Below are 22,321 nucleotides of genomic sequence, written 5' to 3'. Positions count from 1 at the left end.
AGCAGGAATTGTATCCAACTGTGATGGGACGACGCTCGCGCGATTAACTTTAATAGTACTAATTAGCTGTATTTATTTATCGAGAAAATGCATCGTGTGTTTATTTTACACGTTTCTCTTTCACATTAATTTATCGAAGAATTGAAAATTAATCGTGATATATTTCTGGCTTTATTTACTTTTTTTGAACTTTGTTTCTTCATCCTATTAGAAGCTAAGAGGAAAAGAAACATTTACTTGATAACAGCTATAAAAATGTCAGTTAATATTGTCTGATAATGAGCTAATAAATTTATGATGTTTCTCGGGGCGAAATTATATTTAGGCAATAATTGTATTCTCTCGTTTTTCCTGCCCCCCCCCCCTACCCCTTTTCGTTTCCCTTTTCATATATTTTCCCATTAATAGTGAATATTATCCCGTTTGCCGAACGCCTATTAATGCGCATGATTTAATTCGCAACTTTCAACCACAGCGTCAACACACGTATATTCTCTCAATATAATGGTTACCAAAACGGGAAAACGAAAGCCGATCCATCATAATGCTCGATCTATCCCGGAATAATTTCAGCGTACGCGCTCATCCTGTATCCAATGCAGCGAATATCTCCATTAAAAGGGAGCATCGATTCCAGCTGATAACCAACACACAGGGCAACGGAAGTCACGTTTGTTCTCTCCGAATGTATAACCGCTAACAGTCTATTTATTCGTACGATGCGGCTTCCCTACGTAATTGATACGTGGCTCACGATCTGATCGTGATGTTGCTGCGTCTCTCGATTTGATGTGCAAAAGGAGAAAAAAAAACAAAACATTGTTGTAAACGGCCGATAATACTGCGGTGCATCATGTCCATGACGTAATGCGCGATTTATAACGACGGCTACGTCTACGGCATTTTTCTCAATATCTTCAGCGAGCGTGTCCAGAATTTTTCACATTTTTCAGACTCGCAAGAGAGTAAGTGACCGGGTATATATAATCGCATTCTATTCGTTTACATTACGTTTAAAACCGTTTAAAGCATAAATCATACCTTTGGAGATACCTCGCACACAACGAAATTTTATTGTGTGCGTTTAGTTAACTCTTTCTATAATTAATTTCACGAGAAATTCAACCGAAACCATTATTTGGAATTGTTTTCGCGAAATTTAATTCGAGATATCGATATATACGCAATTATCGTTAATAGATCGGTTCAAATAATCGAATTAGAGAAATTCGAGAACCGTGATAATAAACAAACATATTTTTGTTTATATTGTTACGTAACAATTTAACGCGGATACGGATGTGCGCCCCGACACTTTTAACACGAGGACACAACCCCTACGGCCTCCTCCCTCCTCTCGCGGACACGCATACACATTCACGGATTTTCACTGTAAGCTGTTTCAGCGGGGATATAATGGCAGAATTGTATACTTCGCCCATTATGATCTGGCCGGGGCCAGACTAAAGCCGGGTATTTATGTAATGCGGCCGTGTCGCGCCGTAATGCATGCATTGCGCATCCGTTGACACGGGGTTACAGAGCGTGTTAATTACTAGGCGGCCGTTATGCGTCATAAATTAATATTTCAATTACGATTTCACTAATGCCGTGTGTATACCGTCTCTCAGTATACGATTCATACGTATCCCGACAGTATACGAGTTTCAACGGCCGGCGTATAGAGACGGATACGCGCGTGCGCGTGTATGAAAATTGAATACAAATTATTGTCGATATCGCGGAGAATGGAAACTTTGTTAATTTCCGAGCGACCATTTCGATAATTCGTATGACACCTGTGAATTCAAGTTACGCCTAGACATTTGAAAATTATCGAACGGGAATTATTGATCTTCGAAATTACACAAGATCTACCGAAGACGCGATGAGATCAGTATCCGCTCTTGAGGCTGAAATATTTTATTCCTTTTGAAATTTTATGTCTCGTATTATTTTTAGCGGTAGGCTTTATGAAAATTCTCTCATATAAATTTGCAAATTAATCCAAATGTAAAAACGCAATGGCGATCCGCACAGGCGTTTCTCTCACAAAAGTACATCAAAAATATTAAGATTAATGTTTAAACACCTGTTTGCGTAGCGCGACGGTCTGCAATTCAAATGCGCTTAACATTTGCATTAGTAAAATAAAAAAAAACGAGTGCATACATACGTTTATACATATGTGTGTATATATAACCTTCGGTTCGCGTGACGGGAGACTCGATCGCACGGGACGAGAAAGCGTTGTGGTTACATTGTCATTCCGGATTCATGAATAAATACCTGCTCGCCCTAAAAAAAAAATCCGATTCACGAGAGAAAGAGCGCCGCGAAAAAATTTCCCGAGCCAATAGTAGACGACGAAATAAAACGTATGTGCTGGCACCCCCACGGCTGTATATAAATTCTTGCTAGCTTGTTTGCGAATATTTCGGCCACCTGCTCCTAGATTGATATCCGCTCCCTTGCACATCGCAGGACCTATCAAATCGGTGTTGCGCACCAAGCGATCCATAAAGAGAAGTGCCGATAGTCCAGATTGCGCGATATTTTTCCTCATATCGATCGTGAGCAACGACGCGTGCTACGACGTATTGTGATTAAAGGTACTACCGTTGACGAAATCAATTCAATTATTCCAATCTTTTGTCTTTTCATCGATGTCGATTGACAGATGGAAAACACATTTATTATTAATATTGTGAAAGGATATATATATTATACATATATATAGCTTATATCTATAAATTTATAAAAAATGTGTGCGGACAAAATTTTTAGCGTACTTTATTGTAATTCATATTTTATATGTACTATCAGTATTTATCCCCACTCAAATTTATCTTAATGTTAGTGGAAAATGGACACAAAAAAGTTTAATTTGCGCGAAAAATCGTTTATTTTTACATTTCTCTCTCCCTCGTACAAAATAGAAATACCTATGGAAGGCTTTTTCCAATAAATTGTACATTGAGTGTGAAGAATAATTGAAATATATAAAAGCGGCTTTTAAAATTTATTCCGACGCGATTGGGAGGATTGCGGACACACATCCAAGCGCATGATGCATGATTGTTGTTGACATTACGTAGAGGCGCTGTTATGACACGCATATACGTCAAAAGTCGTTTAGCAAAACACGAAGCGCGTTTATATATATAGTCGAATAAAAAGAGGATTCACGCAGTTACTGACCGATCTCTGGTTCAGTGTGAATTATCCGTTCAGCGTAGGTAGATACATCTATGCGCGTACGTGGAAGAATAAACGGTAGCAATTTTATAATACATCCATGAAGAGTAGAAATAGCACGGACAAATAGAATCTCATTTTATTGATAAACTCTTCAATATCTAACGCGATACCTCTCTCGATTAGAGCCGAGAGATCTGATTTATTTCGATGTATACAAAGTGTACTTTCGCTATTTTATCCTATTCACTTTGTAATATTAATTTTCTCGATTTTTTTTAAATGGATTATAAAAAAGAATGGTTTGATGGATGATGTTTGCGATTTTATCAAAAGTTGCTAAGAATCATAAGAGAGGAAATATCGAAGAATTAAGAAGCGCGCGCGTAGTTCCTGAATATTCATATTCTCTCCTGTCTGACAATGCGAAATATCCGAGGATAATCTTAACAGGCACATTCTATTATCGCAAACTACTTGAAACATAAAACGATCTCATAAAATGATATTTCATGACTACGAAGGAAAAAGTATTAACAGTTTATATCTTGTACTTTCTTAACTTTGTCTCTGCGACATCAGCTCTCAAAGAAGAATAATATAGCAGCAGCTTTTTCAAAATCGATACTCTCTACGCATCTTATCTAGCATACCTTCCGGTCCATTGCCATTTACGGTTCGTAACATTATGTAATTTTGCTCAATGAAAGGAGGCTTATAAGTGAAGAGCCGTTTTAATAAAAAATAAAATATTTTTTTGTTCTCTTTTATATACTGATTCAAAATTATCATTATTAATATTTTTTTATTTTGCTCTATCTATAATTACTTTAGTTAATTATTGTAGCCTAATAAAATTTAGATTACAAGTTAAGATATTATTTATTTATTTGTTTACTTATCTATATCTGGAAATTTTGTCTTTAAATGGCAAATCAATATTAAAGACAATGCGATCGATTTTATTTTAAAGAGCGAATTTTTCTGGACACTTAAACTCAAAATCCAATCTTTTTTATTTACAAGTCTCGACAAAATTAGATTTTACGATTACGACAAACTTACATCTAACCGCCGTGGGGAACGGAAAGTTGCCAATATAGAGATTGGTTCTCGAGAAACGTGTAGCGTTAGATAGGATCGTACGTAGCGTAAGAAGAGTCGAGAAGTTTAACGCAACAGTAATTTGCGCAAACGAACGATGCGTCGAAAGAAGAGTCAAAGAGCGATTTCTGCTGTACTTCCCGAAAGTGCATCTCTGGGGTAATTGAGTATGGAGCCATTGTGCTTTGAGAAACGATATTTCTAACCGGAGATAGTCAGGAGATACACCAAAGTCCCGCGGGAAATACTGCTCCTTAACGCGCGGTGCGCTTTTTCCCTTCCTATCCACCTTCTCTCTCTCTCTCTCTCTCTCTCTCTCTGTCTTTCCCCGTCTCCGCCTTCTCGTTTCTTCAGCTTTTTTTCCCTTCCTTTTTTCACTTGCCTCTTTATCCGGCTGCTTTTAGCAGAAGCCTTTCTGTGTCCACCAAGTAATCGCGTGATCTAAGTGTGGTGGTAGCCGTGCTTTCAACAGATATCTAGCTGCATCGTGCAGTCTGCTGCATTGCGAAGGATCTCGAACCGTCTGAGATAGATAAAGCATTCTATACATACATATATATATCATCTGTATATAAATATATCTATTTACGTTATGTATATATGTGTATAAATGTAAATACAGAAGATAGTCAAGTAACTATTATTACCTTTATTATTTCCGAAATTATAACAGTTAGCGGGAAATTGATCAAACAAAAGTTACATTGTATAGAGAAAGCTATATTATAGTACTGATAGTAAAAGTTTTTAATGGATAGAATTGCTTGGAAGGTATAAAAGTCATCTTAATTTCTTTAAATAAAATTTTACATATATATAATTTTTTTATATATGCTTTCTTTTAGTTTCTCTCTTTGCATATAAATATGTTACAGTATTAAACAATTAATATTTTAGAATATATTTTATAATTTTTTTGATATATGATATAACATATGTAATATCTCACGAAATGTATTCGCTTTCTAATGACATTATCTTTATATTTTTATATATCAAATAATGATTGCTTGAGATATAACAAACATAATTGTATTAAAAAATATATAAAATTGCTGCACTTGTATCATGTTGGAAGGAGAAGTCATTAATCGATTCTATTCATTATTCCGTGTTATTAAATATTAATTAATGAATATTTTAATGGAGTGGAAAGTTTAGTACTTTACAAGATATTTCATATTTTATGTTATACAACATGTCAAAATAAATTATTTTGGAAATGATTGAATTCTTATAATTCTACTTTAATAACGTAAAAATTATAGATTTTCTAAAATAATGAAGATGATCTTTATATTTCCTAAGCAGTTTCAAACAAAAATCTTATCATCATTATAAGTCTTTTTATGCAATGTGTGGGTTTCGTTAATTAAATTTTTCTCTAACTGCTACAGTGCTTGGATTTATTATGGTAATAATATTATATGTAATATAATATATATCTACATGTATAGACAATAATTTTGGAAATTGTGTGTACAAAGTGTCTCATATTCACCGAAGTTATATTTGAAATATAGATTCTTTGATTATTTTGAAGTAGAACATTCCGCAAAGAAAATTTAATATATATTTTTGTACCTAAACTTTAAATTAATTCCTGTTAAAGTTTCAAGTTTGCTTTAATGTATCAATCAATTTTTAATTGTCTGCTAATATCGGCTTCTCACACAACATTAAAAAAAAAAGGACTATATTTTCAAGTTCGGTTTGTCTATAATAATATTCACAGTCGATAACGCAGAGATTGCGTGCGCAATGCTTATGGGATACCCTGTATATATCACGGGATATGTATATATATACATATACAAAGGAAGAGGCGCGGGGCCAGAGTTTCTCTTGCTTTTGCGGAAACTTCCAAGTTCCGATCCTGCCAGCAGCTTGTGGCACATCGGCCCGAATTCAGAAAAGTCAACTTGCGGCTGGAATTGAGTGCTAAGTGATTTCCGCTGTTTCCGGGGCGGCAATAATATCGTTGCCGTTTCTTAGTGTGCTCTTCTGATCTTATATCTTTGTCTGTGTGTTACACTGTCTCTCGTATAACAGTGTACAGACGGCCGAAGAGTCGTGGGAAGAAACGTCCCTTCGCACTTCTCCGTGTCACACGGATCACCTGTCAGAATTCTCATACTATATATAGCCATAATGCTTGAGGGAATGTGCAACGGTTTCGTCTCGCAAGAAAAAGATCGTATTATATTTCGATAAATAACGGCAATCCAAAAACGGCTTAATACATCTGGTGTATAAGTTCGATTTTCTGACTTAAATGAGTATGATTTATGATTTCCGTCTATTTTTATTTTAAAAAAAGAATAAGAGCATTGTGCGGAGAATGACGTTTGAAAAAGATTGCAATTATATATATTAATCGTCCGCATTATATTTAGCGTTAGACAGAAGCGATAGTCTTTGTTGTTGAACAAAATTTCTTCCGCTATTTTCTTTTCGCAGAGTCATTTTCATCCTTGTGTATAAATAAGCTTTCTTAATACTCGAGGACGATCTATTTTGTAGACCTTATTATAATCTCGCGATCGATTTTGCCGTAAGTTGTGCATGTTCCACGTGCGAACAATCGCCATGTGCTGATTATACGCCGTGACGCCGACGTGGAACACTTCAGGCCACTCACGTTGTTAATCGTATGCGCGTTTTTCCACGTTCACGGAAAAGCACCTATCGTCCCTTCCTTCGGGAATTATCGTAGAATTCGCTAGCTTCAGTTATAAATAGAGCACAGCTTGAGAATGCTCGAGTCAGAGCCGGTGAACGTGACTGAACAATGATGTCTCCGAGTGTTTTAAAGCGGCCTAGCGTCCCACTTTAACAACCAAGAGGCCCGTGGTCGCTTATAACATTGTACATATGTATGTATGTACATATGTGACCCCGTGCGAGAGGAGAATTAATTCTGCCGGTACTTAAAATATTTGCCAGGTCCTTCAGACTTGGAGAGTTCTGTCTCTTACGAATTCGTTGCGCCAGCATTTTTGCGGAGAGCATTTGCCATCGATTATTTCGATGACTTAGGCTTCTCTGATGACTTCTTCGCGCTCCAGTTTTCTTCTGTGGCATAATTAATCGCTACTACATTATTACTGTATAATTAATAATTTAGTATAGTTTTTTTCTTTCTGATAAAATTATAATTATTTCAAACAGCGTGTGCCAACAATTGGAAATAGAGATCGAATTTACTTTGTTGATGCTCAATTCATAAATTGAAGAATTTGTGGACGATCGGACACAAGAGAGTGAAATGAACAACGTCGGTCGTAGATGTTGGAAAATTGCAAATGTCACAGCGTGTCTTACGCGACAAATAAGTTCAAGTATTACTGTTACGTTTCACGCGATAGGTAGCTTGGGTGTCTTTCCAATTGTAGAAATTTTTATACGACGATGCAGAGAGTTGAAAACGGTTGGACGAGAAATGTGTGGCGAGAGAGAACAACAGGACAAGGAGAGAAAAATCGGACGGTCAAAGAGAAAAAGTAAAAACGAAAGAAAGCGCTTTACCACGGTTAAATAGAGAAAGAGCAGCCAAAGAAGGGGGACGAGAGGAGAGAGGGATAAAAAGAACACGGTCGGTTTTTGCTAATTTACTAAAGATCCTTCCGACTTGTGGCTCGCGAGGCTATTAATTCGCTGCGCGCGAAACGCGATATGTCCTTTCCGTTGGTGCGCGACTTCCTCCTCCTCCTTCTCGTGTCTCGCTTTTTCGAAAGGCTGATTAATTGCGTCACTATCCTTATAAATTGCTTTGTTTGCATTAGTTCTGCCGTGCTGAACGAATGCTCCGTGCTAATGGATCGCTTCAGCCGGAATAATCATTGCAAAGCACTCACGCACCGACAGAGACGGATCGCGAGGGTAGCGCACGGATGGTGATATCATCTTGGATAAATGATTGTATTCGCATTAACCGGGCACCGTAATGATTCACATTTTTCCTGCCAGTTGAGACGACCTTGTGGCGTCTAGATATTGTGCGTTCGTATAAGAGATATAAAAAAAATGTAGATCAAAAAATCTTGCTCACGAATTTCAAATATGATTCAATGCAAAGATCACGCAAAAGTATCTCTTTTTTCTTTTATAACAAGAAACACATGACTCCGTCTCTCCTACATGATTTAAAATTTATAATGTCGAAGTACGCAATTTTCGAAAGACTTTTGCGTTATTCTCTCATTGAAGAGAGACGAAATGTCGCGCTTTACGAGAGCTTCGTAGTATTTCGCGGTCGAATTTCAACTTCTTGCCCGTGCATTCAGTTGCTCTATACATCGAATCACTTTATTTTCTACAACAATGGCCGCACAATAAACCGGTATATTACATATCCTGGTACATGTACCTCAGCGGATAAAGAAAAAAAGAAAAAAAAAACAGAGAAAGAGAGAGAGAGAGAGAAACCTCCCTCTCTCCCGCATTACATCGAGTTACGGGATACAATGGGGTCCCCAAAGCATAAAACTGGTCGAGAATGTTCGGGCGCTCTTTTGTACCGGCGGTATAACTCAAGTGTCATGCCGTTATTTAACCATAGATACGACAGGTCTTTGCATTCTCCCCTGTGTGTCCGCCCGCCCGAGAGGAGAAATCCCGTTGCCCCGACTAACGTAAAAGTTAATTGAAAAATAGGAAATTAAATTTTCGCTATTCCCAGTCGTACAAGCCGGTTGGAAGCTTCTCGGAAAATAGGAGCCACGTAAGCCCGTCCTTTGACCGATGACTTTATTATAAATTATCGCATTGCTTAACCATTCGCAGTCTGATCCACCGAATACGGGAGAAGAGGAAGAGGCAAATTTATGTTTCATCATTTTTGTATCGCGTGCTGGATACAAGTGAACGAAAAGAATCTTGTAACGAAAATCTATCTTGCAATGTCCCTGCTAACGATTATTAACCGTACATTTTTGACCATCCGCCGGTTGAATTATTATATATCCCTTCGCGCGGAATTTTTTGCTCCAAAAATGTCAAAGTTTAATTTAATTCCTCGAGTTTGGCACTCCAGTAGTGCGAAAACTAGATCGATACGCAGACCGACGGCTTCATTTTGGAAATAAGAAAACTTTTCTCTCGCCCCCGGGAACTAGTGTCAGATGGTGAATTTCATTATCGACAAGGCGTGATATCTCTATATTAAAATCGTTTCAGCGCGAGACACATCGATGTCCGGGAAAGCTCGCAGCGTCGATTAGATACGACTTGTCGGACACACTGTCAAATATCACTAAAACTTTGCGTTACTTCGTCCCTCTGCGTATGTGCGCGCGTTACGTTATTTCTCCTAACTTTCAGATTTTTCCAGATGTCTACATAGTATTACTTTTCTTTTTCAGGTTGTTCTTGCGTTGTATATAGCAGCTCGGAGAGGCCTCAAGGTGGCACTTTTACATCCCCCAATTTTCCCAGACAATACCCGCCGAACATTGATTGCCTTCTTTACACGTTCATCGGTCATCCGGATGAGATCATCGCTTTAACATTTCATCAGTTTAATATTCGTCGTATCGGGCCCAAGTAAGTAATGTAAATTTGAGGAGCAAATATTTAAAATCTATTCCATTTTCATCTTATCTTTGATTAAAGGAAAATCGATTATATTACGTTGTTCGACGGAATGTAAAAAAGGAAAGCCAAAATTAGCATATTATTTTGCTTTCGGGCTTTAATCTTTAGTTGAAAGTTCAAAATAAAAATTTATGTTTAATAGACATTTACTAGAGATTGCTTTCTATTACTATATTACAATTTTAGTAATATTGTTTTGAATTAATTGATCTTTTTATAAAGCAAACGAGAGAATTCGAGAAATTAATTTCCCCAAAACCAACATATTCAGTGAAAACTAGAAGTATTATTATAATGTAAATATAGAAAAATATTATGATAAATTATTGAATTATATAAATTTATTAAGTTTGACAAATTATATTGATTTCTTATTCATCTATAAAAATAAATTTTCTGGTTATATTGGAATATTTTAATCTAATTTTCTTGTTTGAATTTTGAAAGAAACGATAAAGATGAAAACTAAAATATGGGTAGAAAAATCTACAAGCATGTAAAATCACGCAATATTAAAAAAGGTATTAATTAAACGCTAATTAAATTAAACAAAAAAGCTTTTGAATTTTAAGAACTTAATTCAAGTTAATTTAATATAATTTAATATAAACAAAATTTGCACGCATGAAATGTAGGCTTCTGATGAGTAATTAAGTGAATCAAATTCACATCAGTTCTAATAAAGCGTACCATTTAATTGCTGAAACATATGGGTATGATGGTTTAGAGAGAATCCGTGTCGGTTTTGATATCTTTGCTCTACGTAATATTCTGTTCATTGAACATAATATGGATTAAATATTGAGAGATATCATAAATTCGAGTATTTTAGAATTTACGTGCGTATCTATCGAGATTATGCTCTTTAAAAGCAATATGAATATATCAGTTTTTAAACGTCTACTCTTACTCTTTAATTACATTTATCATAGCTCAGCAATTATAACGCGATTTATAAATTTTTCGCTCGTAACTCGACGTTATTTGCAATCACGCGTACGATATAACGTGTCGCTTTCATACATAGATTGTAATTAGACAGGTCGCATTTCTCGCCAATGCTCGGAACTGGCAGGCAGTATTATGTCAACAGATAAATTATCCATGCACAGAGAGATCTATTCTACCTAATTCGAGCCCTTGGTCGTCCGGCGAAGTCTATTCGCGGTTGTCTGCCGCCAATGGAATGCAGACGTATGTTTCATATGTTAAATTATACCGATACGATCGCAGGCAAATATATGTATATATATATACATATATGTATATATATATACATTAAGAGTACGTATAAAGTGAGAGAGAGAGAGAGAGAAAGAGCAAGCATACCGGAATTACTAATGATAGAATTATGTCGATTTCCATATATGAACAGTTATACTAGTTAAGAACATACTCAGCAAACGCGGTTCTCAAGATGAGGAGATGCGTTTCATTATTCTCTAACAATAAGCAAGATTATCGCAAACATCTGTTTTTATTTCTATTATTCGATCAATGATACATCGCTGACTTTTATTTTCCTAAACATGATTACGGACATTGCAATATTTTTTCCCTCGGAGAAATTGCGCTCGTTCGCGAGGGAATTCCGAGCGAGATATATCTCGTTTCGCCAAAAATTCAACGCTCGGAATCCCTGAGACATAGTAATACGATTTTAAAAGCGTCCGGGGTCACGGCGTGCAATGGCGGAAAGTAAAGTGCTCATAGCGGGAGTTTCTTTTAACGACCGTTCGCTTCATTAACTTCGTATCAAGCATGATTAAATTCCCAATGCATTAGCCGCCGATGCGAATTTTTTTTTTTTTCAACGATTGTTTCTTTCTCCCTAAGTATCCGTGTGTGCGGATTTACTAGATGAGGATTCTCTAACAAACTGTGAACGAGAGAGATCTCTCCATATCGGAAACATTATATTTATCTAAATCGTTTGTTAAAAAAAAAATAGCATTGTTGAATTATCGATAAAGTTGACGATATGGAGTTAAGGGGATCCAAAAGCTCGTCTATATTAATTATTATGGTCGGTAAAACAGACGAGCTTTTGGATCCCCTTAAAACCGACTCTTCCAATATCTTATGCACCGATAGTTTTACTGAAAACACTCAGAAATTCGTGGTAATGACTGTTTCGTGAAATTGAATTCGGGATGCGATTCGTCCCAAGGTGAGAGCGGAAGAGGGAACGAGTGCCGTGACTTACGGCACGAGTCCCGGTAGTGCTTGAGTAGAGCTAGTAGCCAATTTGTAGCGTACTTCCGTTACACACCTGGGGGAAAACGCGACGGTGGTAACGCAATCGTGTAAATCGTGCATCGTGTCGGAGTGGCCTGCGCAAAACTTGTAAGCCGCCATTTCATTGCTCGTAAGAGAAACTTAACGTGGATAAAGATTTAGCCAAGATTCTTCTTCTCCGAGACGCAAGTGTCCCGTCATTCCAACGGAAACTATATTCGATTCACATCGCGCGATAGCAATTACATTCGTAAGAATCGTAAAACACACGCGGGTGTACGTAGAAAATTAGATGGCGTGCTCTTCGAAAGCGGGCGCTAAATGCGCTTTAAATCTAGCTTTACTTTAATAATCTATGTACATTCGTCGGGGATTTCGCCCGCGCTTTTCGTGGAATTTACGTCGCGCCTGAATGCAGTGTTTTAGGATCCGAAACGAGCGTAAGTCCGCTGCAGCGAGACGTTTACTTCACCTGTACCGCAATTTATTGCAGGTAGGAATTTAAAGTAGAGGGTCTCGCCTCTCTTGGCAATAGACTGAAGCTCGCGGACGCGTAAGATATATTTTTAAATACGCATTAAACGAAAATGCGGATACACTTTTTTATAAGGGGTTCAGAAATTCTTCGGCACTACTTTTTATATACACATAAAAACTTTTCCTTTTATAATAATAAATATTAATGACAGAGATATTATCTCGTTACCATGTGTTCACAAATGGAATTGCAACATTGGCAGTACCATTTTACGCACGCACCTCGCTTTAGACGAAAGATACTTACTTTGATTAAAAAAAAAGTTTTATGCCACGAACACACAAGGCGTCTTGCCCCAAGCTCGTTCGCTTACATTTGCCGCGTCAAGTCCCACGATAGCATGGCAAAGGGTACCCTCTTGCACCTTGGTTGCATTGCATGCAACAGCGTACCTGATTGCAACGACGTTGTTCCCTCGACACTCGGCCGCAGTGACCTGCCAGCCGGATTGCAGCAGCCGTAACGCGCGACGTGGGACGGGCAACGAGACACAACACAAGCTCCGCGACACCGGTTGCGTTGTACTGTCGTAGAATTTCGCTGTGTGCGCCAACCCCTTTCGCGTTATCCCCTTTTACCGCCTGTATCGCGATACCGGGGTATCGCGCGTCCGGAGATGCCCGTGAGAATTCGACGAGGAACAACAACTCACGCCGGACCCCAAATCGCATACCAAAATTTCCCTTCGTGGGATCCATGTCGCACGGTGGCTGAAGTTCGCCGGTTGGTTTGCTGGGTAACTTGGCGGCGGGTTGGCGAAGTCATGCGGGAACAGGAAGGAGGAGAGCGGAAGGGCGGACGGGTCGCGGGAGTTGAGGATGGAGGAAGTTATGGTCGACGGGAAAGGCGGTAGATGCGCTCCTCCGAGGGTACGTCTACTCTGGTCCGCGGTCGAGGTGGGGGGATGCAGATTTTATTTTCGCCGCCGCGCGCGAACTCGGGATTCCCGTTCTTATACGAGCGGAGAATATGAATCTCCCTTTTGTAAACTCTGAAAGCGCGGTTGCACTTTCCGCTTGCTAAATCCGTTATCCACATTTGCGGGAAATGTAATATCGCCGACGATTCGCGTCGATTCGCGAATAGATGCACCGCAAAATGACACGACGAGAGGTACTTTTAAGCAGGAAAAATTTGCGTATGATCCATCTCCGCGCGTCGTTGTCGGGGGGATAAGAATTCGGGAATTCGGTAACATCGTCGATCAGCTGTCTGAGCTGTCAAACGATCCGTGAATCGCGTTGGCCCCGCATCGCGCCTCGACGATCGCTGCGAGCGCGTTTACGTATGCGAATTTGTGCTATCGCGCGCATTATGCATCGAACTGCGATGTCGGGGCCAGCGGAACTTCCGACAGGCAAGACGGACCGCTGGAAATGCAAACGGCAAACAACAATCCGGTAACGGCGCAACGAAGCTTTGCGAAACCGTTCGGCTACAAATCGCTCGAGCGATCATTTCGGCAGTTACATTACCATCGTCAGTTACAGCCCGTCGGAAATTTCCGCGGTTCGGTTTTGCGGACGCTCACCTATACCTGTCGAAGTGCCCCTCGGGAACGTTATCTCCAGAGAAATCAACCGGTCATTTGTTAATTCAGGATCACGCGCACGCAGAGGGTCGTCCGATCGCACGCTGATTTGTTCGGCGCAAGATTTGTCATTTTGGGATAAATTTTTTTTCTCGCCGCCACAATTGTTACTCATCTCGTTCTCACGCGGATAGTGTTCCTCGTTGAAAATTGTATACTTCCGCTTTAGTATATTTGAGCAGTTAATTGAAAAATTTTCCAGGAAAGAACGGGAAGCTCTCTCCTACCAAAGTCGACGCCCCGCTGGTTATTTCTGTTAAATCCCATTGAGACTTGTTGGCGAACGTAATGGAAAAAGATTCTCTCGCTCGCACTATTTCCACGGAGTCGCAGATCCGGCCCAAACGAAAGTCTGTATACGCCGCGCGGATTAATATTTTCGTAAAAGCGGAAGAGTCGGTTGAATCCACCGCTCCCCCGATTTATGCCGAGCACGCGCGCGTGCTTCCAGGGTACGCTCTTTGAACGAGATTCTATTTACAAATCCTCCCACCGTCGGCGGTTATAAATCGTTTCTACTACTTCTAAGGTCGCGCGTCCAAGACCCGTGCACCGCGCGGGTCCAATATTAAGCTGCCTATGGAGATGGTCCTATTAATATGGCGCGCGCGCGCGCGCGCGCCGGGCGCATGGCGATCGTTTACAGTGTGCCGCGTGTGTCCTAAAGCTTAGAAAATCCCTCGGAGAAGAGAGGAAACTTCGGCTTTATATCCAGGGGCGCCGATAGTAAGCTGCTTCCCCCTTACGAGTTATATACGAGCAAGAGATACTGCTTCAAAGTTTCCGGCGCAAACTAAGGATCTCCTAATGGATACCCCACGGGTTCTAACTATTAAATGAGCGCGCACGATAGGGCTCTTCGACAGCTCTCGCGAATGCAACACGAATATCGGTAAATTGACATTTCTTAATTACATATCGATTTTGTCCCCGATTGGCTAAATTATTGTTCTGCTCTCGACAGAGATAAATAAATTCTAGTTTTAATAATCTTGCCACGATTTTTATTTATAAAACTGATATGAATTTGGTCCGCCTGGTTAGTTTATTCATCAGAATTTGTGATCCTTTCGTTGCTCTGTTATATGTTAAATTGGCTTATATTAAATTCTTGAAATACAAAAGTTTTTTTTCCTGCAACTCTCTTTGGCAGATTACGTAATTTATAAATAGCGGTCTGGTAATATTATGTTTTATTTTAAATTTATGTTTTATTTTTATTTTCCATCTTATTGCGTTTTATATGCAATTAGAGAAATTAGATTAGAATATTCTTTAAATATACTCTATGATTTATACATCGCGACATAGTTTAATATTTTGCTTATTAATTTAAAGAATATATGTAAATTAAAATTGATTTTACCTTTTATTATTTGCATTTGCGTTTTATAAATGTTTCCTGCAAACAATTCTTGCGCTGAAAATTTTTGTTTTTCAGAGATAAAAAATACTTTGAAAAATTATTTATTTTTATAACTAACGAAATTTTAATTGGAATTTAAACAATTTTAATTTAATTTAACAATTTTTATTGCGATATTTATTGATACTTCTATCATGTTTTTGGTATATTCGTATGTATATCATGTTATATTTCGCGAGTATGTTGGTTTCAGAGACAATTTCTCAGACCTCAATTTTCGTTCGCTTTACAGAAAGATCGTATGTTCGAAAGTTTGAAACAATATTCTCCAAATATATGACACAGTATGTGATAGAGAGTGTTCTCCAGTAAATATTCCATGGTGAATAAATTTTCAGTTTGAATTTTCGTCGAGGAGAACTAGAGATGAAACAGCGTGTCTCTTTTCCGCTGTTTGTATCGTCAACAAGATCTAGTCTCTTGAATGCGAGGAACGTTGCTAAGAGCTTCGGAATTACGTGTAACTTTGTTCGTTTAGCGCAATTTCACGCAACGCGCGGTCGTCAACGGGTTATCTTGGCAACGGTATCTGGCGATGCGGACACCCTGAGAGACGTACAAGGCGGTTTGGCGTCGCGATGTACACGGAAACTCGCGGCCACTCCGGAAGGAGAGGAAACCTCGAGTTTGCGGCGTCGACATTGTAGCTAGAACATCGGCTTTCTCGTAACGGCCAAATACCTAGCGACCGAGCCGTGACTAGGAATTATACTTGTCGTCCCGAGATTAATTATGCGCGAGATGAAATTCCTGGATACACGGAGTATGACAATTGAGAACGCTTTCGTCGCTCAGCCACCCCCGGAGAGTCGACTGTGCAAAATCAGTCCGAGGTTTCCGTTTATGATCTGCTCGCGACTTTGCCACTCGGAGATTAAATTAGCCGGAAGCTCGAGCCGCACGAAACGGCGGACAAAACGTCTAAATTCGACCTATAGTCGAAGCTCTAAAATATCCTCGCGACTCTCTCCAGTCGTAATCCAAGTTTCTTTTTAATTGTCATGAATATTTCAGCTCGGAACAAGAGGTAGGATTGGATCCGCCGGACGAAAACTTTGCTCTTCGGTCTCGTGGCTATGGAGATATCTTTGTTCCTCTCTTCGTAAAAGGTCACCATTATCTGAAATTGCAGTCGGTATGTTTTTACGCCTTTAGGGAGAAAAAGTCCTCCAAAAAGAAAAGAAGAAATGGCATAGTAATCATTAAAAGTTCCATCTCTTAATCGCTTACTTCCTTTGTTATCGTTTATTTGTATCATTGTTTCCATAAAATGTATAAATTGATCGAAGAATGATCGCAAGGATGATGCATAGTATTTCGGGAGTGTTCTTAATTTGTTGGGAATTTGCGCAAACAATATCGTCGTTAAACCTTCACAGTTGCCGCCTATGTGGCAACGTAGTTAGAACGGACGTATTTGAATACTCACCGAGATGGTAAATATTATGTGCATCAAATCTTCCCCCCTCGATAGTGCCTTCAATTAACATACAAAATGCAACGTTGACTTCATGAAATATTCAATATAACGACAGACATCGAACGAGCGCGCGTAGGTTATCGAGCCTCGCCTACGGAAATGAACGGCGCCGCTAATGTCGTAAAAAGGAGCACGAGATTTCTTTCATTGAGCCGGGAAGCTACTTACTCACCATTATAGCGGTAATATAAGTACAAAAATAGATATATGTAATTGTGTGCCCCCGAAATTGCACGATCGCGTAAAGTTCGATCAAAAGGGGTAAAACTTTAAGATTTAAATATTAAAAAAAAAAACGGAAAGAAGAGAGGAAAGAGGAGAATCGTTTTGTAAAATAAATAAATGAAAAGTTTGATGACAAACACTCGTATCTCTCAAATTTTTCTATATACAATGGAGCATTAAATAAGAACGATAGAAGCCGTATCGAAGATCAAAACGTTATTCTTTTTATTGTAACAAAATGTATGTCAGAAAAAAGTCACTGCATAAAAAAATAATTAGGACATATCGCGCGTATAACCAATAATTATTTTTCAGTTTAATTAATCATTTTCTTTTTGAGATGCAAACCTTTTCTCAAAAAACCGAAACGTTTTTCTCTCGGGGTTTATTTTCTGCTTTTAATACTTTTTAAAATATGCAACCGGGTTGGTTCAGTGAAATATCGTGTAAAGTGAAGTGCTTTCTGCGCGATGTCTCCAACGGAAGGCCACTCTACGCGATTAGTTTAATACCAATTTTTTTTTTTTTTTTCTCGAGACATTCAATGATATCCGTATTTCACGCGCAACTTTTGTATTTAGCGCGAGCATTAGAAGCACGCAGAAAAAAAAAATTCGTTAAAGAAATTTCTCAAAGTCGCCGGAGGAAGCATTCAATAGAAACTTTTAACGTGAATGCAACATCGTGTTTGTGTATCCTAACATTGGCACACCGACGATAATATAACTCAAGTTAAAAATCTGTTCGCATTCTCTTTTTTGATCTCATCCATCACAGTCGACCTTTCCAAGCATGTATATAGTTACCGCGCGAAATTTTTCGACGTCGCGACGCTTCCGGCCACTATTTAAATCCGCATTTCAACACGCTGCGTACGTTCTGTTGACGTAACGCGTAGCATCTCGCGGCGATGTTTACTTTCCATCAGGGGCCAAAGCGCCAGGCATTCGTTATTCCGTTCGCGGGACAGTTTCCAATTTCCGCTAGCTAGAATCCCCGATCCCGTCGTCTCTCGTAAAGTGGCGAGGTCGCACGCTCGATGATTAACCAACCTTTCGTCCCCGCCCTTTCGTTAACGGCACGCGCGAAAAAGATGAGCGGCAAGAGGGGGCGAAGAGTGCGAAACGCGCGAATTAACAGGGGGAAGGGGGCCTTCTGATTGCGCGAGTTCCATCCTAGTCATTTTTTTCTCCCGCATCGCTCTCGGAATGAATAATGCAGAAGATCTCGCCCCGGTCTTTCTGCCCGAACCTCCCGCGACCTGGTTCACTCCCCCTCCCCCTCGAACCGACCCCCGAGGGTGCCACATTCCGCATTCCGCAATCTCTTCGTGTCTCGGCGCTCGTCGTCTGCGTTAGTTCCTCATCCCCCTCCACCCATCCTTTCCTTCACCCTCAGTCGTTTGCACGAGAAACCCGCGGCTTCTTTACAGACCATTTCATCTCTTACGCGCGGACCCTCTGCATACTTAAATGCACGCGCGAAACGCCGTCTGAGCTTTGACCTTTTGCTCGCTCCGGTAGCCGACGCGCGTTTTCCTCATGAATCACTTTGCCGCATCGGCCCCTATTTCAGATTACTTATAAGAACTCAATGTCGGATGGGATCGACGCGAGATTTGAAATTTATAATCAAATTATAAATGATCATATGATCGATGTATGTGAGACACAAAATATAAATACAAACAAAATTTTGTGTAATGTTAGATATTTAAGTTTTTAACTTCTTCGTATATAATTAAAATGATGCTGTGCAAAGTAACTGAAGAATATATGCAAGATGAGACTGAAATCGCGAAATGCAACCGTGGAAAATCTCTGGACAGCGTCTATTAAGATGTAAATAAAAAAAAATATATATCTACAACATTCTACATTTAGTAAAATAATTTAAGATTATTCAAATTTAATGAAAGAAATTATATGTGGAAAATGTCAAGATTACTTGTATTTTTTTTTTTTAATAGAATGTATCTTTTATATACATACTTTGATAGAGCCGCTATCGAGATGAATTTGATGATGCTTAAACAAAGATTCCTATCAAGCTTAAAGAAGCGTAAATATAAATTTTTCAATTGTCAAAATTATTTTTTTTTGAAAACAAAGCTTTTGTATGATGAGATTTTATTATACATTTTTATTTTTCACAAAAAATTATTTTCTCTTTTTGGTATATGTATATTGCGGACACACATTGCATATATTGAGAGAATTCATGGAAATATGCTGCAAATGTCGTAAAATAAGCATATCCACTTTCTCTCTAGACTGTCATATGAAAGTAAGACGTAGTCCTGTACATAATACATAATACATAAATATGTTTCTGTCTATACATAATACATAAATATGTTTCTATCTTCCAGATTGTATATGAAATCGTATACTATTTTGCACTATTATACTATCGCTTACCATCATTTGTGCATTAAATTATGCGCGATCGACCTATTCGACAATCAGTCGGCTAAAGAATATCATATATTCATATACTACGTATATAAATATTCTGCGCGTGTGAACGAGTGCGCTTGACAGTAGAACGGTCATTTTTTTAAAGAAAAGACTCATCTATCATTAATCAATATACATACAAGTATTGTCCGATTACAAGGGACATGCTTGACTTAATTATCCCGGTGTTCTTTGATATTCTACACCGCTTGGAACATCTTGGACAAGAAATACAAGCAGTGCTGGCTACGGAAATACGATATGTACATTGGACTGTCTTCCGTGAAATACAGCACCTACAGCGCTTCCCTACAAGCTGTGATACGGCTATGAAACGGAAAAGAATCCGGAACAAGATATCAATTCGTGCGCGCGTTGGAATATTATGTGCATTTGACAAAATTTCGAATAAATACAACGATTTCACATTTCGCGACGTGGTTCTCTGATAATACGCTAATAATAATGCGAAAGTAGGTCGTTCGTGAAAGAAGGATGGCCGCTCGCACAGAAAGCCACATTGCGATTTAATGTTCTTTGTCATTATTTATATATTAAAAGACGCTCTCGCGAGCGAAGAAAGCGTCGCTTAAGGCGGGGGAGCGATACAATTTTCAGTACAATGTCATGTAAAAGCATTACAGATTAATTTTTCCGTCTTGTTTAATATTTTTGCGCGGACTGGTTGCGCCAAGCAGCAGACGCTACGATTGATCCGCAGGATTCCATTATTTTTTCTTCCCGAACATTCGGACTGAATTAATAATCGTGCAAGGAAGTGAGTTTCCTGTCGCGAATGTTCGACGGGGAGGCACGATATATAATTTAGACGTCAGATTTTAAAATTTGCTATAAGAAAGGGCGGTTGTTCGCCTCGCTAAAAAGCGCATCTTCCCATCGCCGCATTATTTCGCTGCATCGCCGCTGCGACATGACAGCATAAAAGACTCATGACGATGCAACGAGGCGGCGTGCGATTTAACTGCGTCACGCAGCATTCGCACGAGATACTCCCAAATCCAGCACGGATATTGCGCGTAAAAAAGAGGGTTTGATCCTTCCGCGTTCGATTTATGAACAAAGAGTCTCCTCCTCTTCTGGGTGTTCACGATACACAGAGAAAGAAAGAGAGAGAGAGAGAGAGAGTATAGCAATATTATTTTCTTGAGATTTTACCAATTTTTAAAATATTTGTCATTTTAAAGCCCAAAAGAATAATTTAAGAATTCAGATCAAAAAATTAGATATGTTCTATGATTGATAACACAGTTTAATATAAACAAATTAACGTTTTTTATGTGTGTGTGTTAAGTAACTATAATATGATAAATTAAATTAAAATAGCTCTTTTTTACAACTTTAATTACAAATTTCTCAAAATTGTGACATGCTAAAGTAATTTAAAAGACGGAATTGTATTTAATATCAAAATAAAATTACAAGGAATGATTATCTCCTTTCTCTCTCTCTCTCTCTCTCTCTCTCTCTCTCTTGTATTTTTTTCTTGTTAAACTGTGTAATTACTTACAAAATAAGACAGATCGTCAAATTGTGTGATTTATTCTTAGAATTTTTTGCGATGCTATTTTTTTCGGTGATAAAGAAACGAACGCAGGTGATCTCGATTCTAACCGCTCCAGCAAACTGTTTGACTTTTATAAGCACTAAACGTAAGTGATCGCGATATGAAGATGTATCGTCGTTTTTTATCGTACATCATATATAAATGCGAAATTCGACGAAAAACATGGGCCAGGTTATCGTGAAATGGCACAGCCGTCTGTTTCGATTGTACCTTTTATCGGGGGACGTCAATATATAAAATGACAGGTTTCCGAATCGATCGATAAGAGGGTTGTGCACGTTTCTTCCTAATTAATTTTTAAATAAGAATAAAACACGCCAAGTACGGGAAACGAGGCGTGAGGTATGAAGAGAAGGGGGAAATACTTTATGATAGACGATAGGATAGATAACAGCCATTTCCTGCTTGTAAAAATGTTCTGCAAAACCACAGATACATATTAAGATATTATTCAATTGAAAACGTAAGTCTCATATGGAAAATGATTTCTAAATAAAAAATTATTGGTAAATAATTATATAAAAAGTAATAGATAAAAAAAAATCCAATTTCGAGGCAATAATTATACGACGCGGGTTGATTTTAGCTGGATAAGAGAAAGAAATCCGAGATCCGTTCATGAAACTTAAACTCCACTTTGTTCCGAAACAATCTCTAATTATCGCAATGTAGTTCGAGTTTCGCAACTTGAGTAGCGACTCTTATGAGAGAAACGCACGGTATAATTTTCTACGAGAGAAAGAGTTCATCTCACCTTTCCGTTTCCGTTCTTTTCTGTCAGATTTTTTTACTCCTGGCGTTTGCACCGTGTGACGCATATATTTATATATATATATATATATATATATAGTTTAGCGATTTTCATTTGGCTATGTTCGACTT

At 38.6% G+C, this 22,321-nt stretch overlaps 1 protein-coding gene across 1 annotated transcript in view; it reads left to right on the top strand.

Annotated features, from left to right (window-relative positions):
• Positions 1 to 22,321, top strand: part of LOC115234262 (suppressor of lurcher protein 1) — a gene marked incomplete at its 5' end in the record, with an annotated part of 296,609 nt that overhangs the window by 57,320 nt on the left and 216,968 nt on the right. Inside the window, one exon of the mRNA XM_029805194.1 lies at positions 9,666 to 9,846. Coding sequence (XP_029661054.1) covers positions 9,666 to 9,846 — 181 coding nt within the window. The remainder of the gene's footprint in view (positions 1 to 9,665; positions 9,847 to 22,321) is intronic.

Source organism: Formica exsecta, unplaced genomic scaffold, assembly GCF_003651465.1.
Source record: "Formica exsecta isolate Colony F162 unplaced genomic scaffold, ASM365146v1 scaffold106, whole genome shotgun sequence".
Lineage (NCBI taxonomy): Eukaryota > Metazoa > Arthropoda > Insecta > Hymenoptera > Formicidae > Formica > Formica exsecta.
The sequence above is the reverse complement of the archived record's forward strand: the minus strand, read 5'-3'. Positions and strand labels throughout refer to the sequence as shown.